This window comes from Pristiophorus japonicus, chromosome 16, assembly GCF_044704955.1.
Source record: "Pristiophorus japonicus isolate sPriJap1 chromosome 16, sPriJap1.hap1, whole genome shotgun sequence".
In the NCBI taxonomy this organism is placed as follows: Eukaryota; Metazoa; Chordata; class Chondrichthyes; family Pristiophoridae; genus Pristiophorus; species Pristiophorus japonicus.
In genome coordinates, this window is record NC_091992.1 from 94,610,012 (window position 1) to 94,637,070 (window position 27,059).

General features: G+C 43.5%; 1 protein-coding gene across 1 annotated transcript; it reads left to right on the top strand.

Moving 5' to 3' along the window:
- metrnla (meteorin like, glial cell differentiation regulator a) lies at window positions 1–26,762 on the top strand. Its single transcript, XM_070857569.1, has 4 exons — window positions 1–358; window positions 3,449–3,837; window positions 22,134–22,193; window positions 25,955–26,762. The coding sequence occupies exons 1-4, from the start codon at window positions 261–263 to the stop codon at window positions 26,269–26,271; spliced, it is 864 nt and encodes a 287-aa protein (XP_070713670.1). The 5' UTR covers window positions 1–260; the 3' UTR covers window positions 26,272–26,762.
- Window positions 26,763–27,059: the final 297 nt, after the last annotated feature.

A 27,059-nucleotide genomic window follows, 5' to 3' on the forward strand; every position in this document is an offset into this window, starting at 1 on the left:
TGTGACGTGGAGCCGAGAGGCTTACTACACAGAAAGTGCTGCACTGAAGGAAATGGGATGCTCTGTCATGCCTTGGGTCTGAGCGGAGAGCGCTTTGGAGGTACGGGACTCCCAACAACGCTTCAAGCACTCCTCCAGCCAAACAATAATGTAGAAAGAAGAGAGAGAGACAGAGAACATTCAACCGTGGAGATTTGCAGGATCTCGTTTTATGTTTTCCTCCCCCGGCGATCGGACCCGAGGAGAATTGAAGAAAGAAAATGTTAAGTGCAGTGTTGGACTCGGTGATCGCGGTGCTCCTGGTGTGTAAAGCGACGACCTCGCAGTATTCCAGCAACCAGTGTAGCTGGAAGGGAAGGTGAGCAGTAACCCCAGTAACATCTAACCTGGCACAGAGAGAGAGCACATATCAGATCCACAGGAGTGCACAGGTTCCCTGACCTGTATTGGAATGCTCCGACTGACTAGAGGAGGAAGCCTATCTCCCTGTGGTCCACCAGCACTCCGCAGCCAAGGGCACTGGGGTTGTCCTGGTGGGCATCAGAATGTGCAGGTTTTACCCTCAGACCATTCGCCGACGGTGGATGTGGCCGGCACATCCCGCGGTGTGGGTTCGTGGGTGCTGAATCTGAGCCACTTAAAATATATATATATATAAATATATTATATTGTGTTTACACGTTTCCTGCTCTGCTTTAAAAAAAAACGTAAATAAGAGATTTAACTGTTTATAAAGTGTTGAGCACCGAGAAATAAATAACTTTATTTTTAAACAAAGCACCTTCATTGTTTTGGAATATTTCAGTCTTTCCAGTTGCTGTTTTGTTATTGGGGAGAGAGGAGAGAGTTTGAAACCCATGAGTTTAATGAGCCGCTTCTACCCTGTAATCCCATCCCAAAGTAACATCGCGCTGAGATTCTGGTCTCCGGAAGGAGGGCACATTGTTTTTAAACAGAGAGAACAAAAAAAAACACCTGCGAAGCATCACACAATGTTTACTTGAGAAAGCCTTTTAATTGAACCACTTTGATTAAAACATTTTTTTACAAGGTGATACAGTTATGATTATGCACGAGGTGTATGCTTTTATGTTCGTTTAAAATAATAATTTTAGCGTTCAAACGTCCTTATTCTTATTTTTGTCTGACAACCTCAATGAAAACTTTAATCACCTGTTGCTGCCACCCATCCCATTGTACTACAGTGATTCATCCACTTGATTTATTGGGCTTGTGATGTCTCATTGAGCAACTGGGATTTTCAAACAGCGCTGGCCAAAAAAGACAAGGGCAATAGATGGGGGACGGCAGCCTATATTTTTAAGTGCTCTTGCCTGGAAAACAAATTCATCGGAGATCTCTTGCATGAGAAACTGCGGCTGAGGCCCCAAGGCTCCACACTGTCAGTGGGCATTAAGGAGTGTCGAGCGTGTGTGGCGGGAAAGAGAGAGAGAGAGGTATGAGCTCAACAGGCTCAAGCATGAGGTGTGGCAATTGGGCAAGGTGTAGGGAAGCTGTCACTCCTAGGTGAAGTGGAGGTGAGTGAGGCGAGAAAATTGAAGTGGCATAAAGCACAGGTTTCATGCCCCAATCAACCAAACAACATAGCTTCTTTCACTTGTATATTTTTGCTTTGTTACTCAAAATGTGATATCTAACTAAAGTCCAACCTTGCTATTACAAACTGTTGGGTACAGAGACATTATAATTTGTGCCAGGGGTTCCTCTTTACCAGAGCCTCTACTGGAAGTGACCGGGGCCCAGGAGAGGCCTGAGTCTGGGGCCCAGAAGAGGCAAGGGCTCAGGGGCAGCATGGACCAGCCCACACTGCTATATGTGTGCACGCTCGGTCCGTGCAGCAGAGCTGGTCTCCAGTCGTCTTGGTTAATCCTTGCCACTGGACCAAGACCTAGTTCTGTCAAGTCCGTGTGGTGGCTGGTGTGCAACGGCCACCACACCTTAAAAAAATCCACGCAAAGGCATCTTCCACCCTCCAAGATGTAGTTCGGGATCTGGAATATTAGGTCCTTCATTGAAACACCTGTAAACTCATCCTTTTTGGCGTGGAAGCAAGTCATCCTCGTTGCGAGGTTCTGCCTATGATGATGACTGTGTGTTCAAATGGGACCCAGCAGATAGCTTCTTATAATAGGTATAATAGTTTGATTACCAACAGACGAGTTTGTGGATTTTTCCTTCTCCTCCAATCATGTTAAAAAAAAAGGCTGAGCTAATTCTTACCATGTTAATTAGTCAAATGCCAAGGCTCTTTGTTTGCCCACCTTAAAATCTTTGTGTATACTTGTAGTTATTGTTTGACATGTGGTGATTATACCCTGGGAGGTCTGAGCCATCCTCCAGACAAAGAAAGTTTACTTTACCCAGGAAAAGTTTGCCAAAGCTAATGAAAAGTGACCTGTTATCTGTCAGTGCGTTTACAAGTGTGAGATAAGTCGACTCAAAATAATGACCACTTAAATTAAATATGGCTTACTGCAATATAACTGCATCAGCCAGTAAATTTAATTGGAAAGATAAGCTGTTCATGCTTGGTGCTTTTTTCCTTTAAAGTTCACTTATTCAGATCATGTAAACAATTTAAACTGACCTGAACATCATGAGCATACGTGCAGCGACACTTCAGAAGAGCTAAAGATCCACAGCAACAGGAGTAACATGCAAATACTGCAGATTACTTTTAGTGCATTATAGACCCACATAAATGGACTTTGCTAGCAGATACCAACTTTTAAGTGGGCAAGATTATCAAATGTGATAAACAGAAATAAAGATGTTTTTACTTGATTGTATTTAGAGTTTCCTGTCAGCAGGCTAACTATTACCTTAAACTTGAGCAACTTGTCAAATTCAAAACAAAAAGAGCATTTGAGGCAGAATTATATTGAATGAAGAACAGTGTCATTCCTGCTTGTTTACTTTCTTCACTATTATCACAAGTGTATGAAAAGGATGCTGAGGGTTAGAGGAAGTCAGAGAGTAGTACTTGCCTTGCAATTGTTCACACAGGATCCAAGGGAATAGGGATGAGAAATGGATCTCCACCCTTCTAAAATATATAAAGCCCAGTTCAGGGGTGGCAACTACCATTAAAGTGCACTATCCCTTTGTCTTTATTCAGAGATGAATATTGCAATCTACAAAATGTTACAAACTACAGTGCCTTTATCTTGCAATTCAGTTGCAGTCATTCTTCTACTGAAACAATTGACGTCTCATGTCAGTATTTTCTGATAGGCCTTGTTGAAAACTCTTCAGAATATGGCGAGATTGCTTCTTCCATTTCAGATTTATGGAACTAATAAAGAAATGAATGTAAAAGGACTGTTGCAAGGAAAACTCCACCAGCTAACCACCCAAAGCACACTCAATGGGATATATTTACAATTTGCAAAGATTTTAATTGTTTTTCCCTCTCTTTTTTTCCTAGTGGATTAACGCACAATGGTCACTCCAGAGAAGTAGAACAGGTGTACCTGCGCTGTTCCGAAGGCTCACTGGAATGGTTGTATCCTACTGGAGCCCTAAGGGTTAACTTAAGAACCAATATAGCAACATCCTCCTACAAAGACTTGACTGTTTGCGTTAAGCCTTTCAAAGACTCCAAGGGAGCTAATATTTATTTGGAAAAAGTTGGTGATCTGAAACTTCTTGTGAGTGAAGAGAATCACACCCCTAACAAGGTGTATTGCTTTGGAATGGACCAGGGGGCACTCTTTATCCAGGCCACCCCTCAGATGGACATAAGCAGAAAAATCACTGGCTTCCAGTATGAATTATTTAAAGACAGGACTGTTGCAGCTTTACACAATACACCGGGTAAGCAATAGATATGGGTTGCTGTCACAGCTTTGGCATGATCTTACTCTCTGTTGCGAATGACATATTGGTTGTCAGAAGCCAATCAATAATCAATAGATTTTTGACTTGAAATTACAGTTTCTACTTGGGGTAAATGCCACAGTGATGGCTTATAAAACTGTCCTCTAAAATAGTTACTACAGCGCAGTCACTGGTACACAACACATGGGGAGAAGGTAACTTGCCATGTAACCAGTTATAATTGAAACCGACATGAGATGGTCGGATGACCACCTGTTGTAGTTTCCAGATGTTCAAATCGCTCTGAGCTTCAATAATTCACTCTATGCAAAGGATTTTTCTCTCTGTGTTTTAAGTTCTCACTGTCACGCTTCCTCCTTCAGCTGAGGATTTAGATGGACTGGCCTGTGGAGTCGTGTAAGGTGGCTGGGAATAGTGTTCCGGGATCGGCTGCATGGAGATAACTCGATTGAGTCCTGCTGTCTCTCACTCGCTGTCTCTCCTTGAATTAAAGTGCTGCATTGGCGCACTGCACTCTTGCAAGCAGCACACATAAGAAGTGACAAAACATGCCCAATGGCTGGGATTCAATCGCCTGACCCAGTGGCTGAAGCATGGTGTTTATATTTATCCCTTAAATGATGGTGCAACTCCAGCAGGAATTGGCGTATAACATTGAATAAATCTGGTTTATTTTAATTAGTGAGTGCCAGATGAAAAGGCAGTATCCACAAAGTTTAACTACAACATGTATTTATAAATATATTCCAACTGCAAATAAACAGAAAATGGTGTGTCCATTACAATATTATCAGTGGGTTTAAAATTGCTTTGCTGTTTAAATTTAGTTGGGTTAAATGTAATCGGAGCTGAACTCCTTGACCTCTACACAACCTCACGAATGGGGTGCATTGCTTATCTATAATGATACTAAATACAAAAACATTTTCTATGCACTCATGTCTTTGTGCTGCACAAAAGAAGTATGATGAACTGCAAAGCTACCGGTAGTGAGCAGTGCACGATGAGAAGATAGTTTGCAATAAGCAGTTGTATTTTCTGCCTGCAGTTACACTGGCACCTAATATTTTTACAGCAAACTAGTTTCATTTTGAAAGAGACCCACAACATGACTAAAATACCTACCTAAAGATCATTTGATTCAGTTACATTTTGAGTTTGGTTTACTACAGTGGTAGAGTTTCTGCCACCAATAGGTGGCGCTTTCACATCAGAACGTTTAATTGAAACAAAACTTTTTAAACCCATTACTGGTCTTAACCTGCTTAGTTAAGACAATAAAGTAAGATTATTGGCTTTCTTCACAAACTTAAGTCTAACTAGAAATTTGTTCAGTTTTTTTTAAATGGTTGAATTGTTCAACTGTACAACTTGCCTCAAGAAGTGAGTGAGGCCTTAAGGAAATCGCATCGAGATATCTGGGTAGCATATCAATGGAAATTTGTGCTTACTGAGTCTGTTTTCAATGCCAGGAACTCTTGTTTTCCCTTTGCACTAAGCAATAACAAGCTTTGCCCACACTCTTCATGGTGTCAGAATGGAGAGGCTGAGTGAGGGCAGGTTGTGCTTTTGAATTGAGTCATGCATTACCAATTCGTGGTGGTATGAAATGAAGTGGCCAGTATGCATTGAGGTGCAGTGTAAGTCAGAGTTACAGGAGTCTGTTTGAGCCAAGTCAGAAAGTGAAAACCATTTAATAAGGTTGCCAAACAGCTTGAAGTGGTTTTATATCGGAATGAATAGGTTTTTCTTTTTCTTCTTGTAACTCTCAACATCTGTTTACACCAAGTATAACTAAATCTAAAGTGGGGAGCCTCTCAGACCATAGTCAGTCCTATTGAGAACCAACCTTTTTAAGTATTCAAAATACACACATCTGCCATTTCATAATGCATCTTGTAAAAATACATGCCTGATGGTTTCCAATCCTGCTCCAAAATGCATTCCACTAGGATGCTTCTCGTTCCTAGAATAAATGAACAAAAATAACATTGTATTCCAACCCATGCCATGTTGCTGAATCAGTTTTGCCGGTACCATTGTAGTAGTGACTGAGGACTGCTGTACACAGTCCGGCACACAGATACACAGAGAGAATGCACAGCTCATTTGGTGGTTTGTTTTCAAGAATGCATGATATAAAACTAACCTTAAATTTTGTGAACAGCATCTTTGATGAGTAGCTTTTGGGTAATTACACAGAAACATAGAAAATAGGTGCAGGAGTAGGACATTCGGCCCTTCAAGCCTGCACCGCCATTCAATAAGATCATGGCTGATCATTCCCTCAGTACCCTTTTCCTGCTTTCTCTTCATACCCCTTGATTCCCTTAGCTGTAAGGGCCATATCTAACTCCCTCTTGAATATATCCAATGAGCTGGCATCAATAACTCTCTGAGTGAAGAAGTTTCTCCTCATCTCAGTCCTAAATGGCCTACCCTTATCCAAAGACTGTGTCCCCTGGTTCTGGACTTCCCCAACATCGGGAATATTCTTCCGGCATCTAACCTGTCCAGTCCCGTCAGAATCTTATACGTTTCTATGAGATCCCCTCTCATTCTTCTAAACTCCAGTGAATAAAGGCCCAGTTGATCCAGTCTCTCCTCATATGACAGTCCAGCCATCCTGGGTATCAGTCTGGTGAACCTTCGCTGCACTCCCTCAGTAGCAAGAACGTCCTTCCTCAGATTAGGAGACCAAAACTGAACACAATATTCCAGGTGAGGCTTCACTAAGGCCCTGTACAACTGCAGTAAGACCTCCTATACTCAAATCCCCTAGCTATGAAGGCCAACATACCATTTGCCTTCTTCACCACCTGCTGTACCTGCATGCCAATCTTCAATGACTGATGAACCATGACACCCAGGTCTCGTTGCACCTCCCCTTTTCCTAATCTGCCGCTGTTCAGATAATATTCTGCCTTCAAATTTTTGCCCCCAAAATGGATAACCTCACATTTATCCACATTATACTGCATCTTCCATTCATTTGCCCACTTACCTAACCTGTCCAAGTCACACTGCTGTCTCTTAGCGTTCCCCTCACAGCTCACACCGCCACCCAGTTTAGTGTCATCTGAAAACTTGGAGATATTACACTCAATTCCTTCATCTAAATCGTTAATGTATATTGTAAAGAGCTGGGGTCCCAGCACTGAGCCCTGCGGCACTCCACTAGTCACTGCCTGCCATTCTGAAAAGGACCCGTTTATCCCGACTCTCTGCTTCGTGTCTGCCAACCAGTTCTCTATTCACGTCAGTCCATTACCCCCAATACAATGCCCTTTGATTTTGCACACCAATCTCTTGTGCGGGACCTTGTCAAAAGCCTTTTGAAAGTCCAAATACACCACATCCACTGGTTCTCTCTTGTGCACTCTGCTTGTTACATCCTCAAAAAATTCCAGAAGATTCGTCAAGCGTGATTTCCCTTTCATAAATCCATGCTGACTCAGACCGATCCTGTCACTGCTTTCCAAATGCGCTGCTATTTCATCCTTAATGATTGATTCCAACATTTTCTCCACTACTGATGTCAGGCAAACCGGTCTATAATTACCCGTTTTCGCTCTCCCTCCTTTTTTAAAAAGTGGTGTTACATTCGCTACCCTCCAGTCCATAGGAACTGATCCAGAGTTGATAGATTGTTGGAAAATGATCACCAATGCATCCACTATTTCTAGGGCCACTTCCTTAAGTACTCTGGGATGCAGACTGTCAGGCCCTGGGGATTTATCGGCCTTCAATCCCATCAATTTCCCTAACACAATTTCCCGCCTAATAAGGATATCCTTCAGTTCTTCCTTCTCACTAGATCCACTGTCCCCTAGTACATTCGGAAGGTTATTTGTGTCTTCCTTCATGAAGACAGAACCGAAGTATTTGTTCAATTGGTCTGCCATTTCTTTGTTCCCCATTATAAATTCACCTGAATCCGACTGCAAGGGACCTACATTTGTCTTCACTAATCTTTTTCTCTTCACATATTTATAGAAGCTTTTGCAGTCAGTTTTTATGTTCCCTGCAAGCTTCCTCTCGTACTCTATTTTCCCTCTCTTAATTAAACCCTTTGGCCTCCTTTGTTGAATTCTAAATTTCTCCCAGTCCTCAGGTTTGTTACTTTTTCTAGCCAATTTATATGCCTCTTCCTTAGTTTTAACACTATCCTTAATTTCCCTTGTTAGCCATTTTTAACACTATCCTTAATTTCCCTTGTTAGCCGTCCATTTGTTGAGCTATACATGAAATATGTTCAAAGGGCTTAAAGTAAAATATCTATAGCAAAATCCTCAGCCCGTGCTATAGAACAACTTGGTTTTTAATTCCTTGCCTTTGTGGTGCGCCTCGATTTCAAAATTCTCATCCTTGTTTACAAATCCCTCCATGCCCTCACCCCTCTCTATCTCTGTAATCTCCTCCAGCCTCACAATCCCCCGAGATGTCAGCGCCCCTCTAATTCTGCCCTCCTGAGCATCCCTGATTACAATCGCTCAACCATTGGTGGCCGTGCCTTCTGTTGCTTAGGCCCCCAGCTCTGGAACTCCCTCCCTACCTCTCTACCTCTCTTTCCTCCTTTCAGACGCTCTTTAAAATGTACCTCTTTGAGCAAGCTTTTGTCATCTGCTGTAATTTCTTCTTATGTGGCTCGGTGTCAAATTTTTTTTGTCTTAAACATTCCTTTGAAGCACCTTGGGACATTTTACTACGTTAAAGGAGCAATATAAATACAAGTTGTTGTTGTTGTTGCTATGCTTCAACACATTGTGTTCTCTGTTTGTCTTGTCACCTCAATGTCGCAAGCCCGATTTCTATTACTGAAGCCAGTTCCAAAAAATCTATCCAGTTCCCTTGCTGCCAAGTCTGTTTGTGGAGTTGCTTTGACAACAACAGATATTTGTGCATGTGCAAGATTTGTGCAGACATAGCTAATGCAAAGTCATGCTTGTGACTCTGCCATTCTAGCCAGGACCTCCCCCGGGTTCTGGAGAAAGGTCTATGCAGGCCATCAATGGGAGAACTACATTGCATGCCTGAAAGGCCAGCCTATCTGTAACTGGAACCAACATAGAAGCCAAATGGTCACGTCAGGATAGTGATGGAATACTCTCCACTTGCCTGGATGAGTGCAGCTCCAACAACACTCAAGAAGCTCGACAAAGAAGCCCGCTTTAATAGCAACCCATTCACCACCTTAAACATTCACTCCCTTCACCACCGACACACCATGTCTGCAGTGTGTACCGTCTACAAGATGCACTGCAGCAACTCGCCAAGCCTTCTTCGACAGCAGCTCCCAAACTCGCGAACTTACCACCTAGAAGGACAAGGACAGCAGGCGCATGGGAACCTCCAAGTTCCCCTCCAAGTTACACACTATCCTAACTTGGAAATATATAGCTATTCCTTCATTGTTGCTGGGTCAGAATCCTGGAACTCCCTCGCTAACAGCACTGTGGGAGTTCTTTCAACACAAGGACTGCAGCGGTTCAAAAAGGTGGCTCACCACCACCTTCTCAAGGGCAATTAGGGATGGGCAATAAATGCTGATCTTGCCAGCAATACCCAATCCCAGGAACAAATAAAATAAAACAATAACCTCCTTCTGTGCTGTAAAGATCCTATGGTTCTATGTAGGCTGTTTAATGACACTATAGGATTCATGTGCAATAGTCACAACACCTGGATCCAGTAGATTATTCCGAGAACATTTCCCATGGTTATTTATTCATATTCCCCTTTTGCTGACCCAGAATAAGCCGCCATAAACTGATGGTGAAATCTTAATAGCAATCACCAATCTAACTTTTAGAGGTTTTGATAACATCTTTAAACTTGGGCCATTTAAGAACGCCCTAAGGTTTATTTTGACCTTGCAGGTGCCGAACGTTCATCAACAAAGAATGCTTGCAAATATTAAAGTGTCTGGGTTTCCTGGCAACACAGGACTTGGAATACAACATCTGGATTGTTAGTGATACCGAAACATAGGTCACTGAGATATATATTGGCATGCAGTCATTTTAATTTCCATTTGACCATTTTGAAGAAAATCATTCATTTTGAGTGTTTTAGTACAGGCAAAGGTATACTTAGCTGAAATCAGCTTGAATTGAAGAAAAATATCTTATTAGCTGACATGAACACAGATATATTGGGGTAATTATAGAATACATATTTTCCTTATAGTTAATGCTTCAATCGTTTCTCCATCCGAAACATTTACTACATTCATAAAACTTGTTAAATTAGCATATCCTTACTAATTTTACAAATTGGACAGGTTGGTGGAGTTTCTCCCAGTCAAGTGTAAAGGTTCAGTTGTTTGATTATTTTTGTATTTTTGTTTTTCAACTGCATGCTTGATGGAATCAGAAGATTGGCTGATTACCATAGAGTACAGCTAAAGGGAGTGGAATCAAAAATAACTTTTGCCCGGCTGCACTTCAATTATAATTTATCTAATTTTCCATCTTGCGAGTTAGTCAAATGCAATAAATCCGGAGCTTTATTTGTAACACGAGTTACTGCCTCGCAGTCTCTGGCTGTGAGCATGAAAGATTTTCAGTGACTTTAAAACTTTCATAAATTCTGATTCCAGAGAGCTTCCTCCTAAGCTGAGGACCAGACCCTAAAGATTTGTTAATTTAGCTGAACTGAGTTAGGGGTGAAATCTTGTTCATTACTACTTTGTTGCTTAAAAGAGGGGAGAAAAAGTGAAAATATTTACTGCTCTATCCTGTTACCACACTGGAGAAAGAAATCTGTTCAGATTGTGACAATCTGTACTGAATTGGACCTTACAGCCATAGACCTGGCACAATTGACTGAACTAGTCATATCCGAGGGAAAGTATTGAATCGCAGTCCAATCATCACCTCAGATAGAAGCTCACAGCTCAGAAGGAGGCCATTAGGCCCATCGTGTTGGCGCTGGCTCTTTGGAAGCGCTGTCCAATTAGTCCCACTCTTTCTCCACAGCCCTGCAAATTTTCCCTTTTTAAGTACATATCCAATTCCGTTTGAAAATTGCTATTGAACCTGCTTCCACCATACTTTTAGGCAGTGCATTCCTGATCATAGCAACTTGTGCGTAAAAAAAAAATTCTCTTCATCTTCACTCTGGTTCTTTTGCTAATTATCTTAAATCCATGTCCTTTTGGTTACCGATCCACTTGTCAGTGGAAATTGTTTCTCCTTATTTACTCTTATCAAAATGCCTCATCATTTTGAACACCTATTAAATGCCCTTTAGTATACTGCAGGGCTGAGGTGTGAATCAGTGTTGCCATCAAGTACAAATACTCCCCTGGGTTTGATAAGGGGTAATAGTTCGCTCTGTGCTGCCCAACTGTATAACTCCAACCCTCCCCAGAGCATCCCTCCATTCCACTGCATTTCAATTTCCAACAACAACTTCACAATTTCAAATTGGTGCTGCAGTCCAGGTTCATTTTGTGCTGGCACCCGAATCCATGTTTAGTAAGAGCTGGGTTGTGGCTGATTGCAACAGAGCACTTACAACTTCTCAGAATAAAGGGACTGTTTATCTCATCAGCTAGGACCACATTCCAAACCAGGGCTGAGAGCTGAATCACTCGTGCCCCATTTCAGAACCCAGTCAGAGTTATACTATCAGTTATAAATTTTTACTTTGAGTTAAATTTCAGGATGACTTGTCCCACAGGGTTTGGATGACACATTTTAATTGGCAGCACCAGTTCATTCTGAAAAAGCACAGATTTACAGCTGTTGTGTAAACAGGACCTTTGCTTACTTGTATACAGACTGCAGTTAACATTGATGGCTTGTTCATTTTGAGTAGCATCAGACATTCCTGATTTGAGGAGTCTTATATGTCTTTGAGCGCAATGCTTACCTTTCATCCTCAATTGATGTGGATTGTGGAGCAGATAACATGTGTCAAATTAAATCAATGACACTGTAGCATGTCTTATCTAAGATAGGATCAAATCTGTTGACCAAATCATAATATAAACCGATCTGAACACGAAGCTTCTTTGCAACTCAAATTTACACATGTATATACAAAATAATAGATTTCCATGTCCTAACTATTGCTCTTGCTCATGGGATGAAATTGCAATGTTGAACCATAGATGCCACACAGGAAGATCAAGGCAATGTTATAAAGAAGGAAAGCACATCCTGCCCCTGACATGTTATCTTGCTATGTTAGCAATGCCCTAACTAGACACTGGCCCGTGAGACGTTCAGGCCCGATTCTCCGTGACTCCACCAAGGTCAACTTTACAATTTTGTGCCAGTGGCTTCGTTGTTTGATGAACTTATGGGATGACATCAAAGAATCTCCTTATCATCTATTCACGTAGAGCTTGGTCTGTGCAATAATATTTTGTTGTCTGGATCAAGCTGAGCTAACTTCATAGACCCTAGTGGGAGGTTTGCGCTGTGGGACAAGCTGAAGGTTTGTTTTTACGCTCTGCATGTGACGATTCATTTAGAACTGCAAAATGAGTTCTGTTCTCCATTGTTCACATTTTGTTACTATGAAGAGGTGCTTAGACAAGGAATGCTTCGAATACGTGAATATAATTTGAACTAGCAGTATGGTCTTTAAATGATACAGCGCTGTAAAAGATGAGGGCAAGCGATTAGGTAAAGGGGAAGTATTTTTTAATGTATAAGGAATTAGATGCCTTAAGTTAAGGTACAGGCAATTTTTAGACACGTAATTTGAATATTGATTAGAGCCTTTTTAAATCCTCTTTTTTCCTTTCTCCCCTCCTCTCCTGAAGTTAGTGGTTCAGGCTGGGTATGGTTAGCCATATGAGCATGGATGACCCTCCATTATTTCGTCCAAATGGCCATACATTATGTGTGAGCCTGCAAAGTGAGCATCGGTCGGCTAATTGACAACGTAGGGTAGCAGAGCCGAACCTGATCCTGGTCTCACATGATGTACACACATGCCACTTCCCAGTAGGGAGCACTTGATACTGACCAGGAGAGGGAACCATGGCTGATTTCTTCCTGCACCCCCCCCCCCCCCACCTCCCCGCACTCTTCCGCTTCCGCTCCCTTGTCCAGGGACAGGAGGCCAGTTTGTTGTGCTCCAGTGTTGTCCTGGCTGAGATTTGCTAACACAACACAGGCCATAGTTGAGTAGTTGTTTAGCGGATCCTGATGCTCTCTGAGGTATTTCAGGGATCCTGGAAAGGGGACTAATCTGCAGCAGGAGAAATTTGACGTACAAGATTTACCCAAGTGTTTACTTATCCAAATACTTTTCCAGGAAACTGATGGAACATAAGGCAGCCAGTATTGTCAACATTCAGAGATTATACGCATTTTATGATTTCTCGCTGTTTTTGTACGACAAACCAATTGTGGTGAATGTATTTTTTTTAACCAAACAATTGACCGCTTTCATAGTAACCATTCACTATATTAAATCAATCTTTTATTCATAATCAAACCAAGCAAGTTTCTATCAGACTGATTTATTTTTTGTCGTATAGGATTGAAACGATCTGTGCAGTGCAGGACTGATGTGTAGCATTCTTTGTATAGGATGTCATCCTGAAGAGCACATTGTAAAGTCAAAACTTATTCTAGTACAGCAATATATTGGTCTGTGCTGATGTTGGTACCAGCATTATATATTACACTATCAGCAATTGATACTTAATTAGCAATACTTAATGTTGACAAGTTTGTAGGGTTCATTTTTGAATGAATTTGACTTTTAAATATTTACACTATCTAATACGGTTCACCATTTATAGAACTAATTCAAATGGACCAGCCTAGCCAGGGTGCTTTCTAGCTCGCAATATACTGAGAGACTCCATAAGGTCCAGAATTAACCCCTATTTGTTATGCTGTACACATACACTTTCCCCCCTTCAATGATAAAATGTAGTTCTTGTGTTATGGTGCAGAGATGGGAATGCTTTCAGTAATCAAAAAGCAGTGGATGTGTGAAGTCGAAGGTTCAATATAACAGTTGCTATCTAATCAGAGGTATGACTGTGTTACTGTAATTCGCAAATTCTTGATGTAAGAAAATCAGAATATAAAAATATGTGAAGCATTATAAGATAATAAAGGCGCTCTAGACTGATTAAACCTACACTTTAGTTTTTCAGCAAGTTAGAGGCTGCAACTTCGAGTGTACATTGAGTTTAATGAAATTCCTAGTCTCACGAACGTCGGGAGAAAATTCAGCAATGGTATGAATTTAAAAGCTTCAGTTGTGTATATACGTGCTCATGTGTGACTGTGTGTAGGTGTGCCTGTATGTGCATGTGCATTATGGGCATTTGTATGCAAATGCATATCATCATCATAGGCAGTCCCTCAAAACGAGTTCACAGGTCTTTCAATGATATTCCGGATCCTGAACTACATCCTGAAGGGTGGAAGATGCCTGTGCATGGATTTTTTTTAATGTGTGGTGGCCGTTGCACACCAGCCACCACACGGGCCTGACAGAGCTAGGTCTTGGTCCAGTGGCAAGGATTAACTAAGACGACTGGAGACCAGCTCTGCTGCACGGACCTAGTGCGCACACATCTCGCAGTGTGGGCTGGCCCATGCTGCCCCTGGGCCCTCGCCTCTTCTGGGCTCCGAACTCTCGCCTCTCCTGGGCCACAATCACATCCCTCCCAAGTGCGTATATATGTGTTATGGGTGGAGGGTGTCTGTATGTGAGTATGTGTGTGTGCATATGTATGTGTGTGTGTGAATATGTGTGTGTGTATGTGTATATGTGTGTGTATGTGTGTGTGTGTGTATGTGTGCACCTGTGCTACAAAGGTTGCATTGGACATTCTGCTATTCCTACATCAAGAAGCAGACATCCAATCACAGGCATTCATCAAACCCACATTGCTAATATGTTGCCATATTACCATAGCCTATTGAATCTGTAGTTTTCACTTTAAAAGTTATTAAAAGAAAGTTCAACAAACAGAAAACAGTGTTAAAAGCATTTGGAGGCACAAGTTTTTTTTGTGCTAAAATATGCTATTATGGCGGAGATGTTGAAACCTTTCTGTTTGGGCGACCTCTCAGTGACCTTATACAACTACTATCCTCGAGGGGCCCTTGTCCCAACTTCCAAAAGACAGTGCTGCTTTCTCTTGGGTAGGTGACGAGCAGTGCAGAAACCGCCCATTAGAAAACAGAATACTTTGAATGTTTTGCTGTTCAATTTGCATGCAGAATCACCAATTACGAACAAATTTGGCTACCACCAGTGGTCCAAAAATGAGGTGCCCAATCTTATATCCTTTTCAGTATTTTATGAGGTGACCTAAGCAACTACAGGTACAGGAAACAAGGAGAGAAATCACCAAGGATTCGAGTCAGGCACAATCTGAACTGTTTCGGTCTGATTTGGTGTTGTTGTGGCTAGCTAAGAAGACTGATAATTCAAGGCCTTGCTGTAAAGTTGAAGCATTTGTTTTGTTTGAAGGTCTGCTCTTCCATGATCTGTTGCTTAGCAATATCTAAGAACTCCAGTGGATGGGGGTGGTGGGGGAAAGTAATAAAAGAAAAGAATGACTTGCATTTATATAGCGCTTTTCACGACCACCGGATGTCTCAAAGCGCTTTACAGCTAATAATGTACTTTTGGAGTGTAGTCACTGTTGCAATGTGGGAAAAGCGGCAGCCAATTTGCACACAACAAGCTCCCACAAACAGCAACGTGATAATGACCAGATAATCTGTTTTTTGTTATGTTGATTGAGGGATAAATATTGGCCAGGACACCGGGGATAACTCCCCTGCTCTTCTTCTGAAATAGTGCCATGGATTTTTTATGTCCAGCTGTGAGAGTAGATGGGGCCTTGGTTTAATGTCTCATCCAAAAGACGGAATTGTATGAAATAAAACCGGAAAAAGTTGGTCCTTCAGCATTATTAAAACAGGATAACATTTCACAGTGCTGATGCTTCATCCGAACTCAATGAATGCTTCAGTCACTCTGCTTTGATTGTGGAATGTTTAATTTTTAGCACCTTCTAAAGATTTCAGTTAAAATACTTCAGCATCAAATGGAAATAGACCAGATTTTAAACCTGATGTTTTAATAGCTTTTGTCATAGAATTACTGTTCTTAACGTTATGTCTGCAGCACTTCAGAACAACCAGCCTTTCTAATCCTACAGATCTGGGGATTATATTGACGAGCAATACACAGTTAATGCAGCTCAGTTCTGTACTAAAAGTGGAAGGAACGTAGAGGGGGAAATAGTTTTTATTCAAAGTACTGTACTATCCTGAATATTCAAAAATATTCATGAAATATTCTGTGATTTTTTTTAAATCGAAGGGAGACCCACGTCTCTCTAGACAGTCCTTCTCTCTTAATTAATTAGGGTTGAGGAATCTGAAGGGAAAGTGCTCACCTGTTGAGGTCTCGGCCATTATGCCATTCTGGTGACAAGTCGTTGCTGCCCCTTGGGAAGACCTACTCATGAAGTATGTTGGCCAACAAGTGCTGCCTATTGTTAGCAGCACCATGTACTTTCAGTAACATCAGGTTCAGAGGGCAAGTCATTCAAAGCAGCTGCAACACGACTGCTGGCTTGTGCAGAATGATGTAATTACATCCTTCTGTCAAGCAGTGAATGCAGTGGCTCATGAGTGGTGGTAGGGCCTGAGTCAGGTTACTGCAGGATGCTGTCAGCATCCGTAAAGTAATCCCCAGTAGAATTCACTGTGGACTCCAGACAATGCCCGCATTATACTAGAAATAGCTCCAAATTGTAAGTGTCTATGCTTTGGAGATCCATAATGTGTTTCTTTATCTATTGTGTGGCAGCCCATGGTCGCCTTCAAGTGATTTGATTCAGGGACAGTAAGGAAAGCAGACCTGGAGGAAATGGAAATGAGTTTGTCTTCTGCTTGGTTTTTGGGTCAGTGAAAGAAAAAAATATACTGACCACAATAACCTGTAATTCCTTCCAAAAAAAGCAATCAAGAATTTGAGTGTTTTCTGCATTGTTAACTAGTGTGCGTAGTTCTCAGTTGAAATCTCCGACAAATCACAAGCTTGTTCTGTTTCCTTAATTCTTTTTCTTCCTGACCTATTTAATAAATAGAAAGCTTTACAAAATGGTAAAGTAGCTGATTAAATCTGATGACCTGTTGAGAAGATTATCTACATATTTTGAATTATTAACTCGGGCATCCTGGAAATAATAGCTGTCCTCATTAAAGACTTCATTACCTTCTCATATTCTACTGACGATTAGTAATCAATCTTTCAATTCTTAAGTATTATTTAAAGGGTCCTAGTCATGTGGTAAAATGTGCTATGAGGGACTTTACTGTGTGTGTGTGATGGAGGGGGAAATAATTTCACAGTGTCAGTAATCACTTTCGCTGCTACAAATATTTTTTTATTAGCAAAAGCACATTGCAAAACATAAGAACATAAGAACATAAGAATTAGGAACAGGAGTAGGCCATCTAGCCCCTCGAGCCTGCTCCGCCATTCAATAAGATCATGGCTGATCTGGTCGTGGACTCAGCTCCACTTACCCGCCCTCTCCCCGTAACCCTTAATTCCCTTATTGCTTAAAAATCTATCTATCTTTGACTTGAAACATTCAATGAGCCAGCCTCAACTGCTTCCATGGGCAGAGAATTCCACAGATTCACAACCCTCTGGGAGAAGAAGTTCTTTCTCAACTCGGTTTTAAATTGGCTCCTCTGTATTTTGAGGCTGTGTCCCCTAGTTCTAGTCTCCCCCACCAATGGAAACAACTCTCTGCCTCTATCTTGTCTATCCCTTTCATGATTTTAAATGTTTCTATAAGATCACCCCTCATCCTTCTGAACTCCAAGGAGTAAAGACCCAGTCTACTCAATCTATCATCATAAGGTAACCCCCTCATTTCTCGAATCAGCCTAATGAATCGTCTCTGTACCCCTTCCAAAGCTAGTATATCCTTCCTTAAGTAAGGTGACCAAAACTGCACGCAGTACTCCAGGTGCGGCCTTACCAATACCTTATACAGTTGCAATAACACCTCCCTGCTTTTGTACTCTATCCCTTTCGCAATGAAGGCCAACATTCCATTTGCCTTCCTGATTACCTGCTGCACCTGCAAACTAACCTTTTGGGATTCATGCACAAGGATCCCTCCTCAGCACGGACTACAAAATCTTCGCCAGGGCGATGTCTGCTCGCCTTGGTGCCGTGCTGGACCACATGATCCACCCCGACCAGTCCTACACGGTCCCGGACCGGACAATCCACGATAACATCCATCTGGTCCGGGACCTCATCCATTGCTCCCAGGAGGCTGGTCTGTCGGTCGCCTTCCTATCCCTCGACCAAGAGAAGGCGTTCGACAGGGTGGATCACGACTATCTGCTCGGAACTCTGCGCGCTTTCGGGTTCGGGACGCATTTCGTCGCCCGGATCCGACTTTTGTACGCCGCCGCGGAGTGTCTGATTAAGGTTAACGGGTCCTTGACGGCGCCCCTTCGCTTTAGGAGAGGGGTGCGCCAGGGATGCTCCATGTCCGGCCAGTTATACGCCGTTTGCGTGGAGCCTTTCCTGCGCCTCTTGCGGACGAGGTTGACGGGACTGGCTCTGCAAGGGCCGGGCGTGGAGGTCGTCCTCTCGGCTTACGCCGATGACGTGCTCCTCGCGGTAGAGGATCCCGCTGACCTGTGGAGGATGCGTGAGTGCCAGGAGATTTACTCGGGCCGCGTCCTCCGCCAGGATCAACTGGGAGAAATGTTCTGGACTCCTGGTGGGTCAGTGGCGGGTGGACTCCCTGCCGGGGGAGCTCAGGCCTTTTGCCTGGAGCACGACCCATCTCCTCTATCTGGGAGTCTACCTTAGCCCCGACGAGGGAGCCTGGCCGGCGAACTGGCAGGAGCTGGAGGCCAAGGTCACCGCTCGCCTAGGGCGCTGGACAGGACTGCTCCGAGTGCTGTCCTACAGGGGTCGAGCGCTAGTCATAAACCAGCTGGTGGCCGCAATGTTGTGGTACCGGCTGGTCACTTTGACCCCTCCCCCTGCGTTTGTCGCCAAGATACAGAAGAAGCTGGTGGACTTCTTCTGGAACAACAGGAAGCACTGGGTCTCCGCTGCGGTCTTGAGTCTCCCGCTTGAGGAGGGCGGTCAGTCGTTGGTGTGCGTCAGCGCCCAGCTCGCGACTTTCCGTCTTCAGACCCTGCAGAGATACCTTTACGTCGAGCCCCCTCCTAGGTGGTGCGCTCTGGCGAGGTATTTCTTCCGCCAGCAGCGCGACCTCAATTATGACACGCAGCTCCTGTTTGTGAACTTGGGGGGTGCCAGGACTGCCCTCCGGGAGCTGCCTGTCTTTTACAGGGAACTCATCAGGGTCTGGAACAAAGTCTCCACCAAGCGCAGCTCTCCACCGGCTGGAGTGGCGGCCGTCCTGCAGGAACCGCTGCTCGGGAATCCGTACCTCCACGGCCGAGGTTTTATGTGGCGGTCGGAAGAGAGGGCTGTGGCTGGTGAGGTGACCAGGGTCAGGGACCTGCTCGATGGCGGAGGAGCGGGCTGGATGGCGCCAGACACGCTGGCGCGGCGCCTAAATTCTGCCAACGTCCGCCACGCGGCCGATGCCATCGAGTCGCTAAAAACAGCTCTGGGCCCTGACTCCGTTAGGTGCATCGAGGAGGCTCAAGCACGTGGGGAGATCCCGTCCGAACTGACCCCCGTCCGGACGGAATTCCTCATCGGCGCCAAACCCCGGAACCTCCCTCGGGGGCCGGCGCCTCACAACTTGAGCCGCCTCGGGGAAATCCCCTCCGTGCCTTTCAGTTCCGCGCGGAGGGGTTTCCTGTACGGGCTGCTCCTGCACACCCTCAACTTTGCCATCCTCGCCAGCCGTCCGGACACGCCATGGCGTACCATCTTGCCGTCCGGAGGAGGCGGGGGTCCCCGATGGAGGGCACTCTACGCAGGGGTCCTCCCACTATTCATCGGGGACTTGGCCTGGAGGGTGGTGCACGGAGCAGTGCCGTGCAACAAATTTTTAAGCCGGTTCACGGACTCCCAGGCCGCCTGCAATTTCTGCGGTCTGGAAGAGTCCGTGTTCCATGTTTTTATGGAATGCACAAGGTTGCAGCCCCTGTTTTATTATTTGAAGGGACTGCTCCTGAAATTCTGGCTGCACTTCAGTCCCACTCTCCTGATCTTTGGGCACCCTGTGCGGAGGGGAGCGGGTAGGTCCGAAGGCCTCCTCGTAGGACTGCTCCTGGGCACGGCCAAGGCTGCCATCAGCCGGTCCAGGCAGCGGGCGGTCGAGGGGGTCGTTCAACCTGACTGCCTGCCTCTCTTCCGCTCTTACATCCGGTCCAGGGTGTCCTTGGAGATGGAGCACGCGGTGTCCACCGGTACGCTCGCGGCCTTCCGCGAGAGGTGGGCACCGGAAGGACTGGAGTGCATCATCACGCCCGGCAACCAAATTTTAATTTGATTTTACGTTTTAAAGTTTAATTTGTTTTAATTGCCGGTGTTTTTAGTGTCCCCTTCCCTTTTATAGGGGGCACCGGAAAAATTGTGATTTTAGTGCCCAAAAAAACAAAAAAACCCAAAAAAAACAAAAAAAAAAGGAAAAAAAGGGGCCTTGTAAATGTCTGGTGTGTCACCCAGGTCGGGTGGCACAGTTTAATGTTTATGTTTTGCAGGTAGACTCTAAAAGAATTTCATGCACAAGGATCCCCAGGTCCCTCTGCACCACAGCATGTTGTAATTTCTCCCCATTCAAATAATATTCCCTTTTACTGTTTTTTTTCCCAAGGTGGATGACCTCACACTTTCCGACATTGTATTCCATCTGCCAAACCTTAGCCCATTCGCTTAACCTATCCAAATCTCCTTGAAGCCTCTCTGAGTCCTCTACACAACCCGCTTTCCCAGTGTCATCTTCGTGTCATCTGCAAATTTTGTTGCACTACACTCTGTCTCCTCTTCTAGGTCATCTATGTACTGGAACACAGCATGATTGAAAACCTGACAATATGGTGGCACGAGTCCTTTAAGAAACTGAAAGCTTTAGATTTTGCAGAAGACAAACACTTCTGTGAATTAATTTGAATCCCTCTTGTACAGAACTCATTAGCATTATTTTTGTACCTTTTACGGTTAGTTAGCCAGTTAAAGCATTGCTTGTCCCTTTAAGACAACACTCAAAATCCATATTAAGGTAAACCTACTCAGCAATTTTATGCCCACATTTCATTGAACGTTAAGCTTTCCACATCTAAGCAATTTTAATGTGGAAACCTAGAAGCAGACTAGAATTAATAACAAAGTTCGTGAAATATGGCACACTTAAGTTAATTTGGGATTTATGGTTTTCCAACACATGTTAAGGTATTGCTTTTCTGTCTATAACAGAAGTAATGTTTATAGCAGCTCTCTGTCTGAAATAATGGATTAGTAAGACAAGGAGAGGCATGGCAGTATGAAAAACCAATGATCAAATATTCCTTATAATGCCCCTTCTGGATATATTCCCACATTACAACAGTGACAACACTTCAATTAGCAACATTTACAGAAACCTTTAAATGCTTATGTATCAAGACTTCTAGATAAAGGGATTGTTACATTGCAATTCCATGCTTGGCTCAGGATTTTTATATAATTGGAACTTTATACTTTGATCAGAATTTCTATATTGTGGGAGTAGTACATTTCGCTTTGAGATGTCTGGTGGTCGAGCTTGGTGCTATATAAATCCAAGGGCAAGAAATTCGGTTCTCGCCGATAATTGTATTTTTTCGCCAAAATTACCATTATCGCAACACTATCGCTATGAGGCCGTAAATTCAAGGCTTAATTTGCACAGCGGTAAAAATCGGCGTTGCACGAGGATTCGCGGCGCAAATCACGATCCTCGCCAACTTTAGTCCAAGGCCGATACCGCTGTGCCTAGGGAGGGCGGAAAAACACCTGAAAATAAATTGGAAAAAAGAAAAAATAATTCACAAAACATTTACAAGACACTTAACTAGCGAATCGCTGCAAAAGAATTAAAAAAATAAAAACTTTAACTTACCTTTTTTGCAGGTCTTCATATTTACTGCTGATCCAAGGGCTACAACACAGCTTTTACCTTGGCGTTTTTTTTCGGCCTAAATGCGGGTTTGCTTACATATGTCTTTTTATAAGTCTTTGAAATATTAAGATGGTGCTTGCTACTAATAGAGACATTGTTGCATTTATTGTAAGGGGACGTTTAAAAGCCTTTGAGGTTTAATATATTTCCTTTTTCTTTCTAGCTTCTTGTCGCCCCTGCAATGACACAGAAGTCCTGCTCTCTGCTTGCACTAGTGGTTTGGGTAAGTCTGACTATGGACAATCTTTTCTCTTTACCATTGTACATTTTAAATAGGCATTCACTACTTCAGAACGTTGTTCAGTTAGAGCATGCCAAACATTGCGCATCTAAATAGAAATGGACCTAAGCAGGAAATAGAACTAGTAAAAGGAATCAAAGTAATCATCGGGTTTAAGAGACCACAATTAAGCAAGTTGATAACAATTTGTTTTGACTAAAGACTTTGTAATTGTCTGCACCTTTGTGCGTCGGACAAAGAGGCCATAGAGTTTAAAAGAGCTGTGGATTCAATGTTCAAAGATTCCCTAGGGTGAGCACTGGGCATTTTCTTTACTTCTTCCTCCGTAGGATGTAAAAGAAGGAAGGGAGGTTTTTGGACTGGGCTTGCACTGTTTAACTATGGGTTTCGGGTACGCATTATGCTACATCATTACACAGTGAGAAGTATATCCTGCTTTACCGCTTCTTAATGAACACACACTGCTGAATTGCAAACAGCTTGCTGAGCTATGGAATGCATTGTGGTGGCACCCTGTGATCTTTGAACTCGGCTCAAAAGCAAAGTAAAAAGGGAGAAAGTTCTTGAAACTAGCCATGGATCTTTTTTGGAAGAGCAACAAAAAAAAAGGTCTTTGAACCTGACTAATGGTCACTTTAATGCACCAGTCAGCCCATTTTACTGATCATTAATTTGCGAATTCAGTCCGGAGGCCCAGATAAATCAACAATTTGAGTTTCAGAATTTGGACTCTGACCAATGTCAGATGCAATCTGATTTCCAAAATGTAGTGTAACAATTTGACATGCATCTGGAGTGTGACACAGTTTGATGAGCTAAAGTCTTGCTCGAGGTTAACTTTGGCCCATGGGCTGGCTGTCTCATACCAGGTTGTAATTTGGACATTACCACACTCCTTTTTTACCCTTGCTGTGCACTGTAATTTAGTATAAATATCTCCTGCTCATGTGTAATTCTAGGGCTGGGTGGTTGCACAGTGTCAGGCCTGGCAGTTTATCTTTATGGAGCTGGAGCAGAAAGGCATTAATAATCTTTTCATTTATGTATAACAAAAAAAGACAAAGTTAATAAAGTACTTGACCCACTTGACCAACTATTTCACTCGGCGTTTCTAACTTAAAGGGAGAGTTTTTACTGTGTTCACTTACATGATAAAATATAGAGGGGTGTTCTAACCCCCTTCGCCTGACAGACACTGGGCGGGAGAGCAGTTAAAATGCACCGTGATTTATCCCACTGTGTTCCTGTGTGTCTCGATAGTGTCCTGCTCTTTTTAGCAGGCGAGCAGGACACCAGCCAGAACATAGCGGGATCCTGCTTTACATATTCAGATCGGGCTCCGATGACATCATCAAGCCCAACTACAATCCTAACCGCGGGCCTCGTGCCTTCCCCACCAGGCCAAACCTGTCGGGAAGACGGTTTCTCTGAATTTAGAATTTTTTTCCTTTGTGAGCCAGAGGACCAGGAGTTTTCACACGGAAACCTCGGTCCTCCCCTGCTCCTGGCTTCCCTCCTCCTCTTGACCATTCGAACCCTCTCCCAACCACTTACCTCAGTGCTGCGGACCATTCCTTTGGCCAGCTGCCGCCCAGAATCTTGCACCTGCCTGGTGGCCAGGTAGTGTCTCCCGCCAGGGTTGGGCGGGAGATTGATGGGGCGGGGCTCATGCAGATGAGGCCTGGTAGTTCAAATCTCCCAGGCCTCACGCTGTGGAGGACCGGATGACTCCCTGTCCACCTTGCCTCCTGGCCGCACCGATTCCACTCTTCGGTGAAATTGCTCCCATCGTGTTTTTACAGGAACTAATAGAGCATTGTCAATAGTTGTAGCAATCCAGAAACAGTACTTTGGCATTTGTTTGTGGATATATTGCTAACATATGGAACGTTAACCGTCTCACAGTTCCGCACAGTTTTGTTACTTTGTCCCATGGTGTGTTTTCAAAAGTTCCTTTTTTTGACAAACTTTGAATGATTATCCCCTACAACTCATGCACCAAAGAAAGAAAGAACTCACCTTTATATAGCGCCTTTCATGTCCTCCGGGCATCTCAAAGTGCTTCACAGATATCTGACCAGATCAGTAGAGTGCGAACTTCACAGTTTACGATAATGCTTTACAAAGCAGTTCTCAGACCACAGGTCAGGTCACCATTCCCCAGGTGTGATCACCATTGTCCAGGTGTGATCACCATTCCCCAGATGTGATCACCATTGCCCAGATATGCACCATTGCCCTGGTGTGATCACCATTGCCCAGATGTTATCACCATTGCCCAGGTGTGATCACCATTCCCCAGGTGTGATCACCATTCCCCAGGTGTGATCACCATTTCCCAGGTGTGATCACTATTCCCGGGTGTGATCACCATTCCCCAGGTGTGATCACCATTTCCCGGGTGTGATCACTATTCCTGGGTGTGATCACCATTCCCCAGGTGTGATCACCATTCCCCAGTTGTGATCACCATTCCCCAGGTGTGATCACTATTGCCCAGATATGATCACTACTCCACAGGTGTGATCATTATTGCCCAGATGTGATCACTATTCCCCAGGTGTGATTATCATTCCCCAAGTGTGATCACCATTCCCCAGGTGTGATCACCATTCCCCAGATATGATCACTATTCCCCAGGCCAGGTCACTATTCCCCAGGTGTGATCACCATTCCCCAGGTGTGATCACCATTCCCCAGGTGTGATCACTATTCCCGAGGTGTGATCACCATTCCACAGGTGTGATCACTATTGCCCAGATGTGATCACTATTCCCCAGATGTGATCACCATTCCCCAGGTGTGATCACTATTGCCCAAATGTGATCACTATTCCCCAGATGTGATCACCATTCCCCAGGTGTGATCACTATTCCCCAGTTGTGATCACCATTCCCCAGGTGTGATCACTATTGCCCAGATGTGATCACTATTCCCCAGATATGATCACCATTCCCCAGGTGTGATCACTATTGCCCAGATGTGATCGCTATTCCCGGGTGTGATCACTATTCCCGGGTGTGATCACTATTCCCCAGGTGTGATCACTATTCCACAGGTGTGATCACTATTCCCCAGGTGTGATCACTATTCCACAGGTGTGATCACTATTCCCCAGGTGTGATCACCATTCCCCAGGTGTGATCACTATTCCCCAGATGTGATTACCATTCCCCAGGTGTGATCACTATTCCCCTGGTCCAGTCCGTAGGTGCAGTTCTGGTCACCCTGCTGCACTCCTAAGTTGCCATTCTGGTCCACATGTCACAACAAACATATACATGCTCTGGAGAGAGTACAGAGCTGGGCAACAAGACAGATCCTAAGTGTAAAAGGGTTGAGCCAGGAGTACAGTTTGGAGAAGTTCTACAGTCTCGGAAAAATGGGGTAAACGACGATTTCAGTAAAGAATATAAAGTATTAAATGGCACAAATAATATGAATCCAGGATACCACTTAAAATTAAGCTGGGAATGTAGGGCCCGAGGACATCATTTTAAATTAGTGAGAAAGAAATTTGAAACAGATATTAGGAAGGACTTTATTTAAAGAGCAATAAACAGTTGGAAACATTTTCAGGGAGCAAAATAGCAATAAAAACATAAGGACGTCCAAAATGCAACTGGAGTCTAAAATGGGAGAACGAGGGTTGCGTTTCAATGAACCCTGACTTATTTTTATGTCTCATGTTTTATGAATGCAGAATCTTTTTTTAAAAATGCGATCTTTTCCTTGTTCCCTAGTGGTCAGAGGAAGCATTCGTTCTGTGTCACATGATCCACAGCAGAAAGAATCAACAATAGACATATTTGCAGACAAGATTTACAGACAAAAGAACAAAACATTCCAGCCAATTGGGAAGAGCGGGAAGTGGCTGGGGCATATAAAGACTCTGCTACACTGTGGAGTCAAGGAAGGAGAAGGGGACTTCCTGTTCACAGGCAGCATGCACTTTGGTGAGGCCCAGCTAGGTTGTGCACCCCGATATAAGGATTTCAGAAGAATCTACAAAGAAGCAAGAGACAAAGGCGAAAATCCTTGTGAATTGTCGGCAGATTAAAGCCATTCTTTCAACATTGGTTGCCAGTATCGAGATAAAGCGAATGGAGCGAAAGGAACACTATCCCATAGTGCACTGCATTTGACACGTGGTACTGATGGAACTAAGCATTATGCCACTTTATTAGAGCTCATGTTGCTAGGCAACAGTACAGATTTTCCGCTAAACTAAAATGGACAAGACTTAATTTGTTTATCTTAAAAATGATCATTGCTTTTCAAGACTGCCATGAAAATATCAATACTAATGAATTTCAATGTCTTAAAGATCGTGAATGTAGCATAAACTTGTATATGATGTACAGATGTTCATTGTGATGACTAGAAATTGAAGCTTTGTAATGAAGCTGATGTACAGTGCAGGTATTTCTTACGACAGAAAATTATGAAGACAGAATGTTTCTGGGAGAATGTACAGTCCGAGCTATTGTCAGCCCTGTTAATTGGTAATAAAATCATTCCAGAGAAATAACTATCACTGGATCAAACGCACACTGACTCTAGCTGTCAATCAATGGTTTATTCTTGTGATGACAGTGGAAACTAGATAAGGTACAAAGTGCAATAATAACATGTCTGGTACTTAATGTCTAAGGGAAATAGATTACACTGGTAACTGTAGTCATAAACATCTTCCAAAAGGGTCACAAGTTTGAATCCAGACCTCGATTGACATGCAAATTCCCCGTCCCTCCATAAACAAGTTTTGCGTTCTTGGCCTGTCTGCCAGCTAAGGCATGCTTAGGCTGTTGGGACAAGCAGTTCTGCTGCCCCAGAACTGGCCTCTGC